Source organism: Nymphaea colorata, chromosome 3 (assembly GCF_008831285.2).
Source record: "Nymphaea colorata isolate Beijing-Zhang1983 chromosome 3, ASM883128v2, whole genome shotgun sequence".
Lineage (NCBI taxonomy): Eukaryota > Viridiplantae > Streptophyta > Magnoliopsida > Nymphaeales > Nymphaeaceae > Nymphaea > Nymphaea colorata.
In genome coordinates, this window is record NC_045140.1 from 27,124,917 (window position 1) to 27,147,892 (window position 22,976).

At 39.7% G+C, this 22,976-nt stretch overlaps 2 protein-coding genes across 2 annotated transcripts; one reads left to right on the forward strand and one right to left on the reverse strand.

The window, feature by feature from the left end:
- The first annotated feature begins 371 nt into the window (after positions 1-371).
- On the forward strand, positions 372-2,278 carry LOC116250595 (protein BZR1 homolog 1-like). Its single transcript, XM_031624338.2, has 2 exons — positions 372-963; positions 1,058-2,278. The coding sequence occupies exons 1-2, from the start codon at positions 703-705 to the stop codon at positions 1,964-1,966; spliced, it is 1,170 nt and encodes a 389-aa protein (XP_031480198.1). The 5' UTR covers positions 372-702; the 3' UTR covers positions 1,967-2,278.
- Positions 2,279-7,316: 5,038 nt separating this feature from the next.
- LOC116250285 (aminopeptidase P1) lies at positions 7,317-22,551 on the reverse strand. The gene is made up of 16 exons (XM_031623906.2): positions 22,230-22,551; positions 20,092-20,155; positions 19,709-19,848; positions 17,453-17,737; positions 17,223-17,345; positions 15,689-15,949; positions 15,428-15,514; positions 13,552-13,619; positions 13,251-13,317; positions 12,799-12,933; positions 12,616-12,696; positions 11,005-11,059; positions 10,791-10,895; positions 10,568-10,639; positions 8,865-8,989; positions 7,317-7,702 (listed from the first exon to the last, which is right to left on the reverse strand). The coding sequence occupies exons 1-16, from the start codon at positions 22,332-22,334 to the stop codon at positions 7,535-7,537; spliced, it is 1,941 nt and encodes a 646-aa protein (XP_031479766.1). The 5' UTR covers positions 22,335-22,551; the 3' UTR covers positions 7,317-7,534.
- Positions 22,552-22,976: the final 425 nt, after the last annotated feature.

A 22,976-nucleotide genomic window follows, 5' to 3' on the forward strand; every position in this document is an offset into this window, starting at 1 on the left:
GAATCATGAGCATCAAATTAATCACATCCGACGGCGAGGGTGCAACGTGAAAGAGCAGTGGCCGTCGACGAACAGGAGTATTATCTTAAAATAGAGAAATTGCAGGAGAGAATGATGTGTCTGGCAGAAGGGACCATGCAATAAAAGGGAGGGGATGGAGTAGTCAATTAAGTAACCAAAAGAAAAATAATGGAGGGGCCCCAACTCCTCAACATCTTTGGAGAAGCCATGAGAGAGGGAAGGGGAAAGTGGGGAAGGGGTGGTATCGTCATTCAAATCACACAGGTTACAGTGGCAGATGATTCTCTCGTTGTCCTTCCCTCTGATCAACTCGAGCGGTCAAGGAAGGAAAGAAAAGAGAAATGGGGGAAGCGGGGTCCATGCCCCTACATAGATTTCCTCTCTCTCTAGCATTCAGCTTTTCCCATCGTCTGCTCTCGGCTAGATAATTGGGAGGAGGGAAGGAAGAGGTACTTCTGTATAGCCGGGCCTGTGCGTCAGCAGAGAGGCAAAATAAGTGGGGGGAGAAAACGTACTCCTCGTGACCCCCTCCTCCCCTTTTTCCTTCTTCTCCTTTTCCCCTCCGACTTCCTCGATCGTCAGTCACTCGCCTCTCTTAATTTAGGCAACTGCGATTTTCCCCACCTGACCTGCTCTTACCAGTGTTTCTCAATCTTTGGGAGGAGGAAAGAAGTGTAGAAGATGACTTCAGGAGGTGGAGGAGGAGGAGGAGGAGGAGGCGGAGGAAGAATGGCCTCGGGAAGGATGCCAACATGGAAGGAGAGGGAGAACAACAAGAGGAGGGAGAGGAGGAGAAGGGCCATCGCTGCCAAGATCTACTCGGGGCTCAGAGCCTTTGGCAACTACAAGCTCCCCAAGCACTGCGACAACAACGAGGTCCTCAAGGCCCTCTGCGCCGAGGCCGGCTGGACTGTCGAGGAGGACGGCACCACCTACCGGAAGGTCTAGTCTCTCTCTCTCTCTCTCTCTCTCTCTCTCTCTCTCTCTCTCTCCTCTTCGACTGTCTCGCTCTTGTTCTCATTCTTCTTACATGCAGGGCTCGAGACCACCATCAGTCGACGCTGCAGCCGGCGGATCGACCACCATTAGCCCCGCGGCCTCGTCTTCGTACCACCCGAGCCCACCGTCATCGTCCTTCCCCAGCCCCGTGCCATCGTATCACGCGAGCCCCGTGCCTTCTTATCACGCGAGCCCCGCCTCCTCCTCCTTCCCCAGCCCTTCGCGCGCCTCCGCCACCGCCTCTTTCCTGATCCCTTGGCTGAAGAACTTGGGCCACCACTCTGCGTCTATTCCTTCCTCCCTTCCCCCTCTCCGCATCTCCAATTCCGCCCCCGTCACTCCTCCCCTCTCCTCCCCAACCTCCTCCTCCAAAGCGAAGCCTGACTGGGATGCTGCTGCGGCCGCCGCCGCCGCAGCCTCCTTCGCCGGCTTTCCCCGCCATCCCAGCTTCCCGTTCTTCGCAGCCTCGGCCCCTTCCAGCCCCACCAAACGCCGGTCTCTCTGCCGCTCGATCCCCGAATGCGACGAGTCGGATGTCTCGACCGCCTGCGATTCGACTTCCTCTGGCCGGTGGGTCAGGCTCCCTGCGGGTGCTGCCCCGACGTCGCCTACGTTCAACCTCGTCAATGCCGCCGCGGAGCAGGGGTGGGCTCTCGGTGCTGCTGCACGGCAGGTCGCCGCCGGCGCGATGTGGGCTGCGGCCTCTGGAAGCCGGAGCGTCGTTGGATCGCCGGAGAGCCAGCAGCTCTCGAAGCCCGTGTTGGGCGGCGACAGTGGCAGCGGAGGGAGCGCCGCTGGTGGCGGCGATTTTGAGTTCGAGTGTGGAAGAGTGAAGCCATGGGAAGGAGAGAGGATACACGAGGATTGTGGAGAAGAAGAAATCGGTCTGGAAGATTTGGAGCTCACTCTCGGCAGCGGAAAACGTCGGGAACCCGGCAAGGATTAGCCGGAAAACCCTCCCCCCATTAGGATTTTCACATGTGATCGGAACGGTGTTCGCTTCTTTTCCTTGTTCACCTTTCCCTTTTCTGTCCTGTATTTCTATACTTTTCGTCCTTCCTGGACCGCCGTCATATAGTTGCGATCACATGTCAAGGCCCAAAACCCATTTTCCGGCATTGGATTGTAGTTTCCCCGCTTCCTATTTCGGCGGTTTCCCGGCAATGGTGGCGGTTTTCCGATGATGGTGTAAATGATGGTGTCGTTGATCGACAACCCCAGCAAATATCAAATGAATTTTTTTCCCCTTTTCCTTTCACAGCTTCTTGCTATCGTAGGCCATCTTTTGCTCTGTCTACAACATCACTTGTCCTCTATAACGTTACCATTTGGGGAGACTGTGTGCCAAAATGATCCAGAGTGTTTCCTGGTTGGCATCAATGAAAGTTTTTGCGATCGAAGCTCTGATTGAATGTCCTCAAATGTTTCAGAGTATTTGTCGGTTGGCACCAGTTGAAGTTATGCAATGCAAGATGTGATTTGTTGTCAATGCTTGAATGGTTTTCGACTTTATTTTAGGTATGTTCAGTTCTAGATTCTTATTCTTAGTGGTTGCCTTTAATTTTTTGACTGACTTCCAAGCAAGTGGGGCTACAGACAGATGGGTAATCTCCTACTCTTTTGAAAACCAGTGGCGTCGATATGGACAACCTGAATTTTTTAATAACGGGTAGAAGGTAATGACATAAATGCCCCGCCTGATTTCCTGCTACCTGCTCGCTTGAGACCTAGGAATTGGGATCATAGCTTCTAACAGCCTTGCATTCTTTGTTTCAAATTTTTTCTGCTGGCTTGGGCTTCTGCCTTTTGGCTTTACGAGCGCTCTCCTTGTTCCATTTGAAATACTAAAATGCTGCAATAGTCATTTGGTTTACTTGCTTGTTAGTAGTATATTAATAAAGGTTGAAGGACTAATGTTTCTGTGACTCATTGAATCTAAGCTATTACCATGAGTGAAAAAGCATTAGTCACAGAAACATTATTTCAAGCATTAGTTCCGGAAGGGTCTTGAGTGGCAGAATTATGGTCAAGTTCAACCATCATGTTCCCTTGCAAACTTTCTCATGCTGTTGTCCTTGCAGTGCAGGGGGGTCGGGACTTGCACTGGTTTCGCTTCTCAAGAAGAACCGTCTGTTTTTTAAGGAGTATCGAACGTTTTTCAAACTTTTATAGATTCCCCACCTGCTGTGGATTCCTACATCTATGCACTTAGTTCGTCACTGTGTCCTAATCTAACTTCTTATATCTATTTCGCTTGCTTGTAACTATGTTTCAGTCTGTCCACCGAACCAAACACGCAGCATCATAAATGTGCTCCTCTGGCCACACCCCCATGAACATGTCAGTAGCCATGGGTGATCCCGGCAAGACGCGCAGTTGCCTACCCTTTTCGGCGATCTTCTGCTTATCTAGTGGGTGGGGTCGCCTGGATTTGGGTCTGGCTTCCTTTTTTATGTCACAACAATAGGTGAAGGTGGGTGGTGCTTGCAACTTCGTGGGACCTTCCTCTCTGTGTCTTTGTCAAGTCAAAGATGGTGACGCTACGGACATTTCTTTTGGTGGATTATTCTGTGGGAAAAGCACACCCGGGAAGCAGTCTTGCAGTATCTTTTGAGCTGCACTTGTTTTAAGGTGTTTTCTGCCCAACTGTTTCAGTTGATCGAATGATTTCAAGTGCATGTTTTAACCATGTGAGAAGTGAACAAGCGAAATTGCTGTGAATCAGGAAGCGAGATATGATTGTGAGATTGTAGCACCAGTGAAACTGTGAAAATAGAGTTACAGCAAGAATGGGACAAACAAGATGCCACAGAAATGAGCAATGAGCGAGAGAGAGATAAGATCAACGGGAATGCTAGTGTAGTGCTTATCTTATTACATTGACTTGTATGTTTGGGAGGTAAAGAAACATTTTTAAAGAAGATTAACGGGAAAAGTAACTGAAAAGTAAAGTTAACTGAAAGAGTGCTACCCACTACAAGGACCGAGTGTGTCTCACCACATGGGAAGCTTTTTCTTCTTTTCCCAAAGAAACCATGGAGTTTCAGTTCTCTTTGGAGCTTTGCTTTTAAATACAAGCTTACGGTGACTGGATGTGAATCATGTGATGAACCTGCGATGGTCCTTCTTTTTGGGCTACACAAGTTCCTAAACTCTCACTGTGATGCTTAAGCAAGAAAATTGGAAATCCAGTTTTCTTCTTTCAATCGCGCTCATCAGTACCGGACTTTTTCTCTTTTATAGCGTGAACCTTTGTGTGATGAATGTGATTAAGCTGCTTAATCTTTTTTGGGCAAGTAATCCCCCAGCCTGCACGTGAACAGAGCTTTGAAATAATTGTGGAACAATAATGTAGCAGGACCCTGTTCTTATCTACAGATGGTGCTTTCTTTGTGGGTCCATGATCACTTAACTCTCAACGTGTGACATTTCCTTCAGAGAGAGAGGCCATGTGGCCTCTCTTTAATTCTCAACACCCAGCCATCCATCCACCACGACCGCAATGATGTAAGCTCCCATTCATGGTTTCTGATCTCAGTTTTTTGCTGTGGCACAGAAGAAGTATGAATTCCGTCCCCGTTATTCATGGCTGCCTTTCTTTTCCCCTTATTTTTCACTGTCAGGCATCTTCATGCTTTTTGGAAAAATGAACAAGAGACAGGTGGGGACGTCTGCAACCCAGTACCATGTACTTCACTCAGAAGGGGAGATATCAGTAGAAGAAAAGAAAAAGGAAAGATCTGGGCAGCCTAAACTGTGCTTTATGCAAGTTGTCTCAGATTGGGGTCTTAGTCACCTGTGCAACTTTCGACTATTGGGTTCTCCTTGGTCATTTGTTGCATTCCATTGTATTGTTGGACGAACGAGAAGGATTCGGCCTAATCAACAATCTTCCCCCATTAAAACTTGGCATTCGGAGAACATGTAGCCTGGAGTACACATAAAGGGACGCATCTTTGCCCAGATTCAACGCCTTAGTTCATCGGTCTGCTATTATATAAAGTTCGAACTTAAATCCTCGCATCTATTTTCTTTCCTCTTGGTAATAAGAGAAGTGTTTGAGATTGTTTTTCTGGGAATGATGGCGGTCCTCACAGGACCTGGTCGCAAGCGACCAACGGGTTCGGAACGCAGATCTCTCCTAGCGGAACACTCCATTCTTTATCCGTCAGCATTTCACTGATTTGGTAGAACACCGGAAAACGGCGCCTGTAAAGAGGAGATATCGATTCTGCTGCATGCAGACACAGATCAACCACGATATATATAGCACGGCGAGTGCCACCTCGGGGTTTGACTTTTGAGGAACTGGAACCAAACGTACTCATAAAGAAGAACCGCCACCAGCAGACGACGCATTGCCAAGCTTCTGTCTGGGAAAATCAACGAGGCTTCCCCACCCCCCGGAATGTACACATGGCTCCGACTTTAGGTAGGAGACAGCCCATGTACCCTTTGAATTCGCGATGTCCCATCAACTCATCGTCTCAAAATGGCCCTCTGCCAGACCAGAAAGTCCCTTGTTCTAATCAGTTGAAGTTACAAGTTATTATGCTTCACCATAGGTCCCTGCTCAAAAGCATCATCTGGTATAAATGTCAAAAGTATTCTCGAAGACCATGATGCATGGACCACCCTTGTGTTTGTTCAACTTATAGAGCCCAATTTTTTTCATCTCATGGCTCTCAAAGTACAACCTGCCATGAAGATGCAAGTTGGGTATTTGAGGCATCGAGGATGAAATCATGAAAAGCATTTAATATCTGCATCTCACCATGTGAAACCCATGCTGCACAGTCTTTCTTATCTTAATTCCACTGTTTCTTTATTACTTCCTGTTTTTTCATGTAGCAGGCTTGCCAAAACCTTGATCAGTAGTTGCTGAGAGGTAAAGAAACATCGTGGCCCACGACACATACTCTACGGTACTGTGTCTTTGATTCCAAGTGAAACTGCAATTAAAATTTATAGTTACTTTATCTTCAAGACCATAAAAGCTAAAATAATAAGTCGCATAATGGATGCACTGTTGGAACCTTCTACACACTCTGGCACCTGCTCCTCTTTCCTTCATTGTTTTCTTTACCCCTCTAGAGATATTTTGGTTCCAATCTGTTCGATGGCAAACAATTGCTTTCTCCTCGGTCATTTTTTGTTTCCCCTTTGTCATTTTCTATTATTGCAAGATCGTCCCTGTTTCCCACTTACCCTATTCTGATTTTCATCTATTCAAAGCATTGCATATAAGCAACGACGGCAGGAAATTAGTCCTACCACCTGAGTGAGATCGAATCTCCTCCCCCCCCCCCCCCCCCCCCCTTTTCCCCTTTCCCTAAGGTTGAGAGCTACATTGGAACCTAACAGCGGGATCCCCATGTAATTCAACTTGCACACAGCATACTCACCCTCTCCATGACATGGGGGCATAAAGCCATGGAATTCAAACTGTAGACATGCTGCCTATCCACCTCCAACCTGCCTGTCTATGTTATGCTCCTCGGGGCAAAGTATCTGGCATTTGAATTCGTTAGAAATACTAAAATCTTTTAAATTTGGAAAACCGGTTCTTCTAATCGGCCATAAATTTTAGAAAGGCCTCGTTTGGGCTCCAGATCATGCATATAAAGGACTCAATCTATTTGTACTTAAATTGTGTCTTAGTATGACTGGCCTGATCTACCAGGCCAAGCGTCTGGGACCTTGGTGGCCTCATAGACGTTTAACATTATGGTGCACCACCTTTCAAAGAGACGCTCTTTTACAAGTTGAAAGAGTAGATCGGGTTCACAGATTTTTGAATGAAGTATGGACCAATTATTTTCAATGTTCGGATGGATCAATTATTTGATCCTAGATCCTTGTGTTTTGATTCAAAAATTAGTAATTCACAAACATTTGGCAATTTTATGACCAAGGGTCTTTCGAATGGATACACGTAAATTCCAGCTGTTCAACCAACAATGGACACGCCCCCGATTACCTCCCTAGTTGCGTTATTACCCCCAACTGCAAAGATTGAAATTCCAGCTATTCAAATGCTGATTCATACTTATTCATATGAAAGGTACATATTGTTTTAATAAGACCACATATCTTTCTTTGACAAGATATCGAGCAGACCTGAGGAGGGCCTGAACATGGTCAGTATAGGAAGGTGCTTGACAAATCGTTCATTCAGGTGCCCACCAGAAAGATATTAGAAAGGCAGGAAAGATCTCTTAGTGAGTATTGCGCGAATTTTTTAGTAGTTCTGCAGAAGCAGGAGGCCATCTAACTCAAAGTAGGTAGACGAAGTCTACACCATGAACGGATGAAACATTAATTATTAAAAAGCAGTTCCAAGAGTTTCTGAATAATTAGAAACATCCTAAATCTCCTGAACAAATGATAATTATACACATTCCCTGCAGAATAAACACACGTAAAAACACAAAATAAATTGCCCCTGGTCTATGGTTGCATCATTTAATGTAACGCAGAATATGACCACCAAACGACTCTTATTCATAACGCGTCAAGCACTGGCAATAAGGGGCTCTGTTGATTTCCTGAGCCATGCCTTCTCTGATTCATCCAAATATGGTGCCAAAATTTCTCGACATTTAGAATGATATGAATTCACCCACTCAATCTCCTCAGGTGTTAGCATTGACAGCTCCATCAATTTTTTCTGGTAAGGTACCTGAAAATGCACCAACGACATGAAAAAGAAACCACCAGACATCAGTTAGAACGGGACAACAACAGAGAATATGTTCATGCCTCGTCTTGCATCAACACGTGCTCTGCTCACCGATTTGCCTGAGGCAAGTGAACAGGAGAGAAGTTTGATCTATTTTCATATCGTCGGTTATAAAAGCTCAAGACAAAGTGAATAGGGGTCAATGCAATATAAACCATAACATATGTCCTGGTACAGGAAACCTCGTAGAAGGAAGGCACTAGCGTTTTTCTAACAAGTATATTTTTCTCAATTAAATATTCCACAACATAAAATGGTACTGTGGTTATAGACTTCTTGTGGCTTATGTTGGATGGTCAAACTTTCAGACAGACTAAAGCGATAAACACTGCCACCGTGGAGTCTTAAGTTGCAAATAGACATGGATGAGTGCGAAGAAAATTTCATAAGCAATTGCAAAACCTAAAAACACCAAGAAACTGAAAAAGTAAGCTATTTGATTTCATGACAAGAGACATCAAGGACCTCAATCAGGGAGGTTTTCTTTCTCAAAAGACTAGTTTATAGATAAACCATGAGCGGTTTGATATGATTTTCAATTATTTACATAAACCTTATAAAAAACAGAAGCAACTAACTGAGACAGCATTCATAGTCCAATATATGACCATAAAAGCAAGCAAAAAGAAACTATGATGCATTTTGATAACATGATATTACAAAGAATTCGAATGATTGCACCAAATACATCCAGTGGTAGGTGGGAAATTCATGATGAATAATCTTGGGAGGTTAAATATTTCAGACTGAAAATAGTAGAGGGGAAGCCTCACATTCAACCAGTTGTACTTTTGATTGATTAAACAAATGTGCAAGAAGAACTGCTTAACCTCATTAACCTTTAGTCTCCATAGTCCATACATAAAAAACAATGCGATGATACTTTAATTTCGCATTCATTAGACCAAATATGGAGAAAAGGTTGGTATTAACAGCAGAATTACTGGGAACATCAGCCATCTACTCTTCTCTTTGTTATGCTTTTAAGAATGCTTGCAGTCAGGTTATGCAGAGCGATGAAAAGAAACAGGCAGCTAAGTTAACCGATCATGTGAAGAACGTACTTTAATATGGATATTAGAGAAAAAAGCATTCTTCTTACCCATGTTATGTGCTCAAAGGATAGATAGCCCTTGTCTCCAAAATTATATTTTGTCTCAGCCTCCTTGACTATGAGCACATTCTCCAATCTTATGCCAAAATTCCCATCCTCATAGTAGCCAGGCTCTGGAAAATATATATCAGGTCTAAAATCATGGACCAAGATACAGCCAACGTGGACGCCCATATGCATCAGATAAAATTTGAGGCAAGTTAACTCAGCAGGCATTTGATTATGCATGCCAGCACAGCATTTAGAATAATGAACACCATGAGTGACAAGATTAACCACTTTCTATGAATTTCTTATTTGAAGCAATAATGTAAGACCATTATATACTCTGCATTTTTCTAACACGAGTAATATGATTTCCTCCGCGTGAAGATACGTGGGTATCAGAACTGTTCGACTTGCCGGCAAGGGATAAAGAGTGTCATACTTTTCTTGTGTAGAATAACACAGTTATATAAACCTTTTCAAAAATCAAATTCTTGGCTACAGAGTCACATAGCCAGCAACCTCTGTTTAAAAAAACGAATAAAGATAAAATAAACAAACAAACATAAGAAAGCCTTGATATCTTAAAAATGCCAAAGAAATTGAAAAAAAGAAGAGTATTCTTAGGTTTGTTAACAATTAATGATTACTTTCAATTTTTGTAAGAAAATTAGTGAAAAACTCAGTTTTTCTATTTCTAATTTTGATTCCCAATATTTTCTAAGGAAAAAAATTGCAATCAATACCCAAAAAAAAAAAAAACCTGCTCATAGAAACCTGAGATTGATATTTATGAGTAGTTACACCAACCTCATTGTTTCAAGCAGCAAAAGCCAATCAAACCTTGATATCTTAAAAATGCCAAAGAAATTGAAAAAAAAAAGAGTATTCTTAGGCTTGTTAACAATTAATGATTACTTTCAATTTTTGTAAGAAAATTAGTGAAAAACTCAGTTTTTCTATTTCTAATTTTGATTCCCAATATTTTCTAAGGAAAAAAATTGCAATCAATACCCAAAAAAAAAAAACCTGCTCATAGAAACCTGAGATTGATATTTATGAGTAGTTGCACCAACCTCATTGTTTCAAGCAGCAAAAGCCAATCAAATAACAGCTCTTTACAGTTTGATTTTCCGTAAGCATAGGAACTAGCACTTTTCAGTAGCTAAGAGGAAGAAATTCAATCACTGGAACTAATATGCAAATTACCACTTCATACTTGAGTTTTGACGTACATATCCTCTTGGATAACTTTATGCACCTCAAAAACCATGTGGTACTAGCAATGTCATGGATTAACATGGGTCGTCTGTGTAATTTAGGTTCTCTTCTAAATTAGTTTGGATCTCAATTTTAGATACTTGATGAAAAATTACAAGTAGCAGTCAAAATCGAAAAGAAGGTGAATAGGTAATTCACAACCTATGAAGTATTCTGGGAAAAACTTTCTGCATAAAGAAAACATGTTCTTAACAATTTAAGATATCAAACGCATGCAGCATCATAGAAATTCACTTCTAAAACACACATAAACCTGTGGTCATTCTGTGAAAGTGAACCATGGAAAGATCCAACCAGACTGATGCATTTTCTTTGCATCTGATTGACAAGGAGTATGTTTCTGAACTAAATTATTTTAACACAAAGAATATTCATCCCAAGACTTAAGACTTCGAAGCAGACGAACAGTAACATAAGCTACTCACCATCAGTTACCGTCATTGAAGCTTGTAGCGGAACATTTCGAGCATGAGGCCGGAAACTGATTAAGTGGGGACCTGTTTGAAACACAACAAAGCTGAACCAAATAGTTTGAACTTGACTACGGATTACGTTAAATAGGGCTCACATAGAAAATAAAATGCCCAAGCATTTCTAAGCATATTAAAACCAGTTTACATGACTTTAAGATTTAATTAATTAACTAACCTTCATGGACGTTCAGGTATGATCCAATCCCATGACCAGTACCATGACGATAATCAAGTCCATCCCTCCAAAGCGGCACCCGTGCAAGAATATCCAAAGCATGGCCTGCAAGGTTCATTTTGGACCCACTTAGAAAGCATTAGCATTTCCATTCATTAATGCTGCTAAAGTAGACAAACAAGGATACTTTACCAAAATATATAAAAGATAGTACCTGTAGTTCCATTAGGAAAGATAGCAGTATCCAATCCTATGTGCCCCTTAAGGACCTAATTTAGTCACAAAACCAGTGATCGGTACAAAATCCAAAATAAACAGCAAAATTGTAAAATCTGTATGGCAACAAGTACCAATTAAAATGGAAAACAACCATTGGATGAATAAAATTAGAATAATAACAGAACTTTTTAGCAGTTCCACAAGTTCATAAGATCAACAAATTGAATTTCCTTAAATAAATAATTGTTACAAAAATTTTAGAACAAAGGTTATTATCTAGAAACTTATTTCAGAAAGGGTTTTGTGCATTTGCATTGCAACTAGTAAAGCTGCTAGTAGGCTCTAATATAAGTAACCTCATGTAGGTGCCAGCATAGGTACGCACTAGGATACAGATAAAATCACACGTCACAAAAATTTGAAAAATGATCAACAAGTGGGCAAGCAGACACGTCATATGTGCATATGTATATCCTAAGAATCTAAAGACACATCTTAATATGTTTAAAATTCAAATAAATCATATGTTGGACGTGATATGCTACTTCAAAAAAACAACATTTCAATGCATGCTTCAGCATTTTGTAAGTGCAATGACATTTGCACTACAAATTACTACATGAATAATACTTGCATTAGAAGACATCGCTATTCATGTAAGGGATACCAAAGATATCATTCTTATGCAAACATGGTTTTTCTTTTTTGAACATCTTCGAAATTTTTCCTGATTCAGCAAATTTTACGACCCTCGTCTTTACAATGTGATTAAATGAGACAGTTTTAATTGAGAATTGAAGTTAGATCAGTGGTCATGAACTTCTCCAATTCCAGTGCAGAGTTGCCAACTGTTGATGGGAGGAACCAGAATAATGGCAGAGGAAAACTGTTGATGGGAAGAACCAGAATAATGGCAGAGGAACTTGAACCAAACTAACAGACCCCCAAAATCAACAATGTAGATGGCCAGTTGGCTACAAGGAAGCATGTAATGTATGCAGTCAAAATCACACTTAGGTGCCCCAAACAATTTTCTTAAAATTTAACTCTAAAAAATCTAATTCTTTTTGTTGTACATATTACTTAAGATGGAGGAATTTCCTTTTTTTTTTTCTTTTCTTCTCTTACTTCTTTCTCATTCTTCCCTACATTTTCAGTCAAATAAGACCACCTAGGCCCCCATCTAAGCCTTTTTGGGGTCTCCCACCTAGCACTCCTAACCACATGGGGAGCATAAGAAGAAACATACTCAGAAAAAAGAAGAAAACAAAAAAAAAGAAAGAACGAACAGACTTACAGTCATTTTCAGATTCAAAAATCAACGAAAAACAGTGAAAAAGGATATCAATCAGGGTAGAGCCAAGGGGAACTAACAGTGGCCATGTCCTGGATGCTGCCCCCCAACACCACCCTCCACAAACCAAAACTTCTTGAAAAAAAAAACTGATTTTGCCTTTGATATCCATGTGCATGCTAATTGCTGCGTAGCTCAAATACATTATATTTATGTACATCACTAACCAATGGGATTGGCAGGTCAAATACACATCTATCATTCAATCAGAGAGGTAAAAGCCACACACAAGGGTCAACAGGAACCACTTACTGCAGTATAGCATGCTTTCTCATGAGTTGATGGCTTGCCAAAGTGTACAGTCCTTGTTATATCTGTTGTTCCATCTTGATACTTCATACATACCAGTAACATGTTAGCATTATAAAACTTCCAACTGTATGCACAACTGACAAGTGCAGAAAAAGAAACAACTTAAACAGGTAATGGACAAACCTGTGCTCCTGAATCAACCAGATAAATGCTGTCAGGATCCATTTCTGCACAAGTCTTCTCCTCTGGTGAGTAATGTATAATAGCTGCATTTGGACCCACAGATGAAATGGTTGGAAAGCTCAATCCCTTGAAAAGCTGCAAATGTCCATGTTAAGAGAAGATCAGTCTCTCTAGAGAAATTATGAAGGACCTTGATTACAATCAACTTCATTGGCACCATTAAACATAAACCACTGACAATTTTCATAAAGTAAATGTTTGATGAAAATCATAAAGGCCCAAAGGGTGCAAAGATATGTCCACTAAAACAGCCAATTCTTTGTTCCACCATTTAGGTGAGTTGTCAAATATCCAAAAGATGTTTTCCAGTATTTATAATCCATTTGAAACATATATTAACAAACAAATAGAAATCTCTGGACCATCTAGTTTACATTGATATGAAAGTTTACCTTTTGCTTGGCACGAAAACCCTCCAACGCATCACTCACAGACACTTCTGTCAACTTTTCATCACTTCTGCAGATTTTTAATGAAAAGAAAGGTTACATGTCAAAACAATCAACTCAACCAACAAGGGCACGCCTAATGAACGAATATCAAAAAGTGTTGCCTAGCAGAAGATTACCACTGGGACGTGACATCTGCTAAGAGACAACAATCTTCAGCATATGACAAGTTTCATGAAGCATTAACAAAGACAAATATCAATGAATATGTAAGCAGATCAACAGGAAACAGACAGCTACTTACAGCTTCATTGTTTTGCTTCCTTCTTTTGACTCTGAAAAGTAACCAGAAGCACCATAGATCTCTTGCATCTGCATATTAAAAAACCAATAGCACTTAAGTGCAATGGAAAAGGCACTCAACACTGGTACAAGGAGAGATCTTCAAGTAAATATTCAGAGAGCAGCAAATTAAGGATCTCTTCAATGCCAATGGCATGAATAATTGCAAAGACAACAGACCATTGAAACCACTTATAGATCATGGTAAATTATTAGGAGCTGGCCTTTTTCACAAAAAATGCAGGAAGGGAGAAAATCATAGCAAACAAAAATGTAAAAGAAACCAAGTTCCAAGGAAGCTCTGACATGATGATGCAAAAGAGCAAGTAGCTAATGAAAATTATAGTTTATGCACGTGGATCTTGTTTTCAATAGTTTAATTTTTACTTATTCCATTTCCAATGGAATTTTATGAAAAAAAAATTATCCAATGGAATTTTACTTATTTCATTTAAACATTCAGTTTTAGAAGGTAAACCAACTTTTACATGTAGACATTACAACATCAGATATACTTTTATTTTCAAGAAGTTGGTATCCAACAAATCTTCTCATGAATCCTAACAAACATGAACAACATATTTTAGTTCCAATGTGATTATTGCCATGTTTTGTTAATCATATGTTGTCACTAGCTTATAATATTTGCACTGTTCTTCAAAGCATTTGCATGTTCCCAGTGCATGGAATTTGATTTTTTTTTTCTATGTTTTACTACATTAATCCTTTTTCACTTTTCATAATATTAGTGCTGTATTCTTTTACTTTGGTTTCAGGGTCATTTAAATGAAAGGTCTTTCCCCCATTTGTTGATACAATACACTCATATATGTGGACCTTCCAAGCACAGGTTCCAATGCGCTCTTTACTGTAGTAGACCAAACACTTGTATCCGGAGGTCTAACATAGGAAGCTTAGAGCACATAAGGATAGCAAGCATCCGTCTTATATTTAGATTGTCTGAATGAAGTGATGAAAGAATCATGTCATATAGTACCAACATTTTAGAACATAAAGTTACTTTCTGTATGTCTAATACAGGTGCACAGCAGACATGTGTTTGTGTGTTCGTGTGAACATATGACAATGGCCAATGCAGTTTGAGTTCTTCTGCGGCAGGGATTTTCTTAGGATTTCTTCTCTAAGACCTTAAGATAATGTCAAAAAAATCACAAAATTCCAAGAATTAAAAGAAAATAATAAAAGAGCATATGAAATAACAGGTTTTGCAGTGTCTTTCTTTCAACAAATACTGATGCTTTCTCATCCAAGAGATGAAATGAGTACTCTTAATCATTTGAGACTGAATATGGCTCGTTCAGTACTCATGTTTTTAGCACTTACAGTTTGAGGAATGTCCTTCAGTAACTGTCAAGTTCAAGAAAAGTTTTGGCGCATTACATATCAGAGATAGCACGGTGGCTCTGCTTTAACTACTGTACTTAATTTAATTTAGTAGGGGCTAATGCATTTCGAGGATCAAATCAATGATACTTGGGCTAAAAAATTAGATAAACTTGTCAATTGCCATTATCTGCGACACGTGACAGATGGCATCATAAGTTTCACATTTGACTTACTTCCATCCATAACAACTGGCATTCACAATACATACAAACAAAATTTCCTATTTGACACACTTCCACCAATAAAAAGTTAACAAGTGGTATTAACTATTAACAACACAAATTAAACAAATGTTTAGAAGAGAAGTAAAGGAAAGCAACACTATAAGAAATATCGGTGATGGTTGCTTATATACCAGGACAATATGAGACAGTCACTAAAGATGGGAAGACAGAAGGCTAATTTAAAAATTACTGTGAGAAGGTCATAACCTTATGATCAAGCCAAGCAAGGTACTTGACAACTGCTGCACCATCCCGGATATGTGCATTTCTTAGTCCATCCAACTCATCGGGATTCTAACGGCCAAGACAGCACAGTGAGTTCATGCAAACCAAGAAAGCTTGTGACATGACTAAATGCTTCATAAAAACTAGAATCCCAAAATAGCTTTCCTTTGAAAATGGAAGCATCTAAATTAGTTTTGAAAAAAAAAATTCTCCGACAGAGCTACTATCAAAAGCCCAAGCTACCTTGATAGCCTTTGCAAGAGCCAGAGGAGACTGCTGGAGAAGAACTTGATCAGATGGAAGGTTAGAATACAAGGCAAAACAGCATGAGCCAGGGTCCATCCATATAAGATTATGCTTATTTTCTTCATATTTCTGAACTTCAGTTTGAGACTTGACATCTGATGTGCATATCAGTTGACGAGATGCAAGCAATAGTACATCTGATACCACAGCACCATAATCCTTAACCTCGATTCCATTTTCACAGAAATACTTATATATCTACAGCAAGGAGAGAAACAGTCAATGTTGCATCAATGCATTGGTCGGCTGAAACAAAAGAGAAAGCTCAAGCTCCTAGTCTTCATATACAAAGAGAAATGGGTAAAGAATGCAAGATTTTCTTGCTTAGAACACACTCACGATGGTTCTTGAGCAAATATTAAGACACATAAAACCAGTGTACACTACATAAGTTTACACTTCCTGCATGAAATGAAAAGGGAACCTTGTAATGCTGATGCATCAAAAATATAACTGCCTTCCAACTAGTGAAGGTAACAAGTCTGATGCAAAAGCTCCATTTCTTTATAATAAAGCAATGAATGACACTAAGATCATTGCATACGATCATTTGCTTTTGCTTTGTTTAGCATAAGCAAAAGAGTTATTTAGGTGGTTTCAGGAATGTGAAAACCATGAGAGATAGAGAGACATCCACTAACTATTTTTATGGAAAAAGCAGATCACCGATTGTGTTGCCTACATTTGCTTTTTCCAGTTCTGCTAAGAGAAAATTCCACAATTATGTTCTACTTGCCCATACACATTAACTAAACTCTAAAGTCTAAACTTGTGTTTTTGGGAAATCCTATCACCTCGCTTTACTATTATCTCATCCAGCCAACATTGCAGCACTTCTCACTTTGATAATGAACCAGAGGAAATGAAAATAGCCTCATAATGGGCTTTTCTGCATAATATGGATTTATGCCCATCACCAGGACATATGTATGTACAGGAAAAAGCTATCCATCCTTCAAAAGGAAACCTATCACAGTGGTGTAGACTGTAGACTGTTTAGCCTTGTAAGAGATATATACCATTGTGGTAGTGAGTGGATCATCGTGCACCATCTGATCCCTTTAAATCAATGCCACTTAAAAGCTTTAAAATTGTTTGAAAAGAACCTCAAAACATGAAGAAGAGGTTACTTCCATGTCTCACCACAAGATTACAAACAAGTGCATTTGAAAAATTAGCTCCTAGTTTAAAATTTTTTAACTGTGATCTCATCCCTATCATAAAGATAATTTCATATTGAACCTTCCAAGTGCTGTCTGCACAAAGCCACCACAAAGAAGTAAACGAATGAGGAAGCTCCAAGTAAAGCAATTACACTATTTCTCAGGAGGAAATTGTTACCATGAAGCATGATCAAGATTGACATTCAGATTCTTCTGTGCCCAATTTTCAACAATATTCCATGAGCATTCAAAGTTCAGTTTAGATTAATAAATGAAAGCTATAGCAGACATCTATCAGAAGGGCAAACCTCAGGAATGATTTTTCTCTTGTCCACATAAAAGAAAGCTGAACTCCAAGTTACTATTGCGAATGCATGGACAACAGGATTATAAGACACATCATTCCCCCGAATGTTATATAACCAAGCAACCTGAATAAGGCGTTGAAAAAGAAAAAGATGAATAAAATGTGCTTGTTATGAAGGGCTCAACATGGTAAAATTGAAAACAATGACCAGAATAAAGGTAAAAACAGCACCTCATCAAGAGCTGCAACAACAATTCCGCAAGCTTTTTCTTGTGCAAGCTTCATCCTTAAATCGTTTACCTTCTCTTCAACACTACGGCCAGCAAATTTCAATGGTTGTATAGATACAGGGTGGAAGTCCGGCACAGGCCGGCTTTTCCAAATTTGATCTACCAAATTGGTTGATAACTGAATCAGTTTCACTCCAGCCTTGACCAAAGAACCCTCCCATTTTTGTGCAGTTTCTATAGATACGCACCAAGGGTCAATCCCAACAGTGCATCCCTTCTCCAGATTCTGAAACAAAATCAAATTTCCATTAAATAAGGCTCCTATATCTCATGATTCTCATCTAGTGATGAGGGAAACCAGGGGAAAATACAATTAAAGGACCATTAATCTAGCAAAAATCAAATCCAGAAAGATGATTTCAATGTTTTACGCATGATGCAAAATGTTTGAAGATGACATAAGAAGCAAGAGTCCATTTCTCATATGTGTACCAATAGAACAACTCATATCAAGTTAAACCAAAGATAATTTCCAGCTATGTTGTTAAAATCACCTAGGCAATGGGCTAAGCACATTGGTGTGGGTACAGGTGCAGGTGGGGGTGCAGGTGCGAGTATGGAGGTATGGTTTCAGACATGGTAATTCTAAACAATGTGGCTATGAAGGTGTGTGTGTGTGTGTATATATATATATATATGTGTGTGTGTGTGTGTGTGTGTGTGTTCTCCACAAAATTGAAGCAAAACAATTTATAAGTTCACATTTAATGCACCAAATGACATAGGTTATAAGTTCAATAGTTCTTTTACATAATTCCATTAAAATTAAAAACATCGTTTCTAACAAAAAAATTATGTTTAAAACTTCAGATCAAACTGGATCTGACCCAGACTCTATCTGAAACATATGCAGTTGATCTAGCATACCTAAAAATTTCCCTAGTGACACGAAGATGCCAGCCACAACCATTCTCAAGTACATGTTACATAGGCAGTGAATTGAGCCAAAAACCTAGGCAGTTTAGGCGTTTTAGGCAGCCACAAAAAAAAAGCTAACAATACGCTTTAAAAGTGGCAACCGAACTGAAATTGTTCTCAATGGAAAACATATGATTATCTGATGCATGGCAGACCCATCTGGATCCAATGGATTGGATCAATCTTATTCGATCAGCTTAATTTTGAGTTTCATTTTGTTTAGTTGACTTTCGGCCATTTCATTCTTTAGGATTTGTATGTGGATCCAAGATTCAAAAGTGATTATATCACCTATTTAAAGGGCATGGTTGCTGTTGTTTGTTTTGGGGGATTATTGAAGTTTGATTAACAAAAAACCCTAATTTGTTTTGTTGATCTTCCCTTATCCTTTCTTTGCTTTTATTCAATTTGTGTTATATTTTCTTTCGTTTTGTGCCCTCCATGGGATTAGAGCAAGGACCTCTAATCAGAGTCATTATCAACTTATAATATCAAACAAATTAAAATGCACGACGACACTTGCATTAAACATTCCATAACAACATAACAAAAATAATTAAAAATTTGAAAGAGAAAATTTGATCTGGTTGCATAAGTAAAGGTTACATAGCAAAAACAGAGCAAGTTTACAACTTAACAAACACTGCTTTGCAATGTTTTAGAGAATGCAAAAATCTTCTAATTTCTTACAAACCAACTATTAAATCTATAATTCTGACTTCTAAATCTAAAACCCTGAACTAAAGCCTAAAATTACTAATTTAACAAAACAAAGGAAAAAAAGGAAACACGTATCCTCATAAATATTCATGTATATACTGCAAACCATTTATATGACTAAAACAGCAGATAAATGTCAAAGTATGATACTTTATGACCAATGGCTCTTCAAATATCAAGGTATGATACTAAATGAACTTTAGCTATAAGTTCATACATACATGCATGCACTCAACATGAAAGAGAATAAAGAAAAGTCAATTTGCACAAAACAGAAGAAGAAGAAGAAGAAAAGGAAAGAACAATCATTCCCAAGCAGTAGAAGAGGGAGAAAAAGAAAGAAAGAAAAAGAAAAAATATAGGCTGTTAAAGGGAGAGAAAAAAAATGTGCTACTGATTGCCTAGGGCGACCCCTGGGTGATGGCTTAGGCATTTTTCAAATGGCAAGTAGCATGAAAGCAGCCAGCCTAGGCAACCTGCTGAGCATAAGGACAAGTCTAGGCATATTTTAAACATGGATTTCCATTACTCATGCTACTTGAAGCAAAAGGAAACTTACATTAGCCAGCCAAACCTCCACAACAGGGTCCTCTCCAATCCGCATGAGCTTCCAACGTTCACTCAGTTGCTGTGATGCTTGTAGAAAGTATCTCCCATCGGTCCACAATAGAGCCTCATTCATTGTTACAAGTGCCAAGCCTGGGGTAACTCCAAAATTTGAAGTTATAAGGAAAAAAAAAAAGAGAAATGCTAAATGAAAGAAATAAACTTAAGGATGTTGACATGATTAACATTGGACACAAATTCATTATTTTATTGTCCAAGTTTTGAGACAAAGCCAAAAAAAAACAAAGTTTGAGAACTGTGAAAAGGACCAATCATCTGTAAAGCATGGAAATAACACCTATGTAGGCAAAAAGAAAAAAAACAGTAAAGTATCACCTGCACTGCCAGTAAAGCCACTAACAAATTCACGCCGTTTGTCCCATGCTGCCACATATTCGCTCTGCAAATATCAGTTTACCAAACAGCTTGTAAATACTGTCAGCAATTTCATAAAATGCTTGCCACTTTTTGGTCAAAAGAAGAGAACAACTAAGATATTCTCTCTTACTTGGTTCCATTACAAATGAATTTTTTTCACAAGTTTCAAAAAGCATAAAGAAGACCACAGGATGCCTGAATTATGTGCTTTCTATCACCACAGGTGATGCTTGAAGTTAATTAGATTCAAGTCAAAAGCACAAGCACCCCAACAACCATGTAGGATCTGCTTGTCAATCATAGAATCTTACTTAGCTCAGGATCTTAGCAGAATGACTGCTTATATTTGTACTGCAAAAGGGGGCTAGAACCCATCACTTTCTCCAGAATACTTCAAGTAGTAGAGGAGAAGCAGGAGGCAAGTATATCAGCTTTTAGTGAATCAATAAAGAGAATGGTTTGCACTAGATTACCGACTGAAGCCTGAAACATTGATATTGGGAAACCATACACCTACGATGCATTTGATGTAAATGACAGTGATGAAACTATACAACATACAAGTCACGTGCATATTCCAACTGAATTAGATACCTCAAATGTACGCCGATCAGGTTAGCATGAAAATTGTGGATCAAGTAAAAATTATTTATTGACAGCGTTGTTAAATATGGACAGTCTTTGGATGAAGAAAACCACAAACACTTTCAAGACCTAAAAGGATAAATCAGCAAATAATCTTAAGCGACTATAAGAGCAGATATTCCACTCAAACACTCCCCCCCAAAGAAAATAAGTTTTGGTGGCAGCGACAATGATCGCTAGTATCTAGTTCTAGATTTTGAATTTGCAAGGGCTTAAAACCCTTCTTGCTTTAGTCATTCATTTGGATTAAAAGGTCCAGTGCATCCAGAATTGCAAGACCACATCTGTGATTTGCAGGCCAAAGTATTGAACCACGTGCATGTAATTTGGCCATGTGACAAAGCATTCGGGAAAAGCAGATCAAATTTTGTCATGGTCAAACCCTAAAAACTGCAATTTGATAATTTGGTTGATGAAACAAGGCAGAAAAGCATCAAGTGCATCGGTACACGTAAATTAAAAAGTCATGGCTCTACAGCTAGCAGATTCTTCTGCAAAACCAGTTTTTAGGACAAGAAACAGAAGGTCCATCCTGATATACCTATCAACGCATAGAGCTCAAAGTGAAGATGAATTTCATGATGGTTATAATGGGTCCGTGATTACTAAGTTGCAAGAATTTGTAAGGTTTCCTGTCATTGCTTCATTCGCTTGGGTGGCTTGTCTAACTACCTTGTGAAAGTTGCAGAAGATATGCCAACATCTGGTTTCACAAAATCCTGTCAGCAGTTATTCAGGAAAGCAATAATCATCCGCCAGATTGCAAAATGTCCACAATATCTTATAGAAAAAAGGTCTTTCAGAACCCTTCAACGAGGTGGAATCTTTCGCTTAAAGGATATTGTAGATACCTCGTGATCACAGGAGCAAATAGGAACGTGCAATTAGTTGCTAACAGGAAAAGCACAGCCTTAGCTCAAAATAAGAGACCAGTTATCCACGTCGAGAAGAAATGCTACCGAGTCATCAAGGATGGTCCACGTAACAACCGCAGCAAAACTGGAAGCTAGAGAGTGAGGTGATGAGAAACATGGAGGAGCGCTCCAGTATTCGCTAGAGAGTTGTTTCAGATGCCATTGATGAAGAACTTCAATCTTTTCAGTTCAAATCACGTATGGAAGCACAAAAATAACACAAGGAAACGTTTGCGCTGCCTTGTGAATCGCGATTCCTGATCACAGGACTACACAGAGAATGACGGAAAAAAAATACATTGTACCCAAACAAAAGAGCAATTGTTGCATGCGATCCTTTAACACCCATCATACATCCCTCAAGCCAGTGATCGTTGATCGCATGTATAACCCTGTGACTTGCAATTTAAAAGGTTTTCACGTGTGAATCCCGCAACTAGTGATGAATTAAAGACAAGCGACGGGCCACAGAAAAGGAACAAATGAATGAAAATAAACAAGCACCCAAAGAGAAGGAACAAAGAGAAAACGAAGGACCTGATGAGCGTCTTCGGAAGGGACGATAAGGGCATCCAGAGGAGGGGTATAGGCGGCCATGAGCGGCCTCAGCGCATCGAGAGGGTCCTCCTCCATCCTGCCCATCTCCCTCCCTCTTCCTTCTGTCCTTCCCTACCAAACGAAACTCCCCGAGTTCCCTCGACGCAGTGGAGAAAACTAAAAGAATAACGGTGGACCAACCAGCAGAGCCCAAGAACAACCCGCGATGATAGAAGCGATCGTCCCCTTGCTGTTAGCCTTTATAATCGGCCTCCTTTTTTATTGGGTTTTTTCAGGTAAGATTCGCCGCGGGCTAGGTGTCACGAGTCAAACCACCCTCTTATTCCAGTGGAAAACGAAAAGGCAGCGTGAAGCAATCTATGTTATGCGGGTACGTGTGATATACCCTACTACCGCCATGCCGGTAGGGAACCAATGTTTGGTATGGTTATATTTTAAAATTTAAAAATATAATTCTAAAACTTAATTTTTAATTGAATTTAATTTTTTTCCTACTTTTTGTTTTCCACTTAAATTATATATGTTCTTCTTGTTTATTTTGAGTATATATATATATACCGTCTGTCATACCCCATGCCAATAATTTCCAAAAAATGACTGGTACCCCACTTATAACTGCACTCATGTGACATAGAAAGCAACATCAATGGATGATTGTGAAAAGCGATAATCTAGACAATGTGAAAAAATAGAGTTTTATGGAAGCAAATCAAGTTAACACGGAAA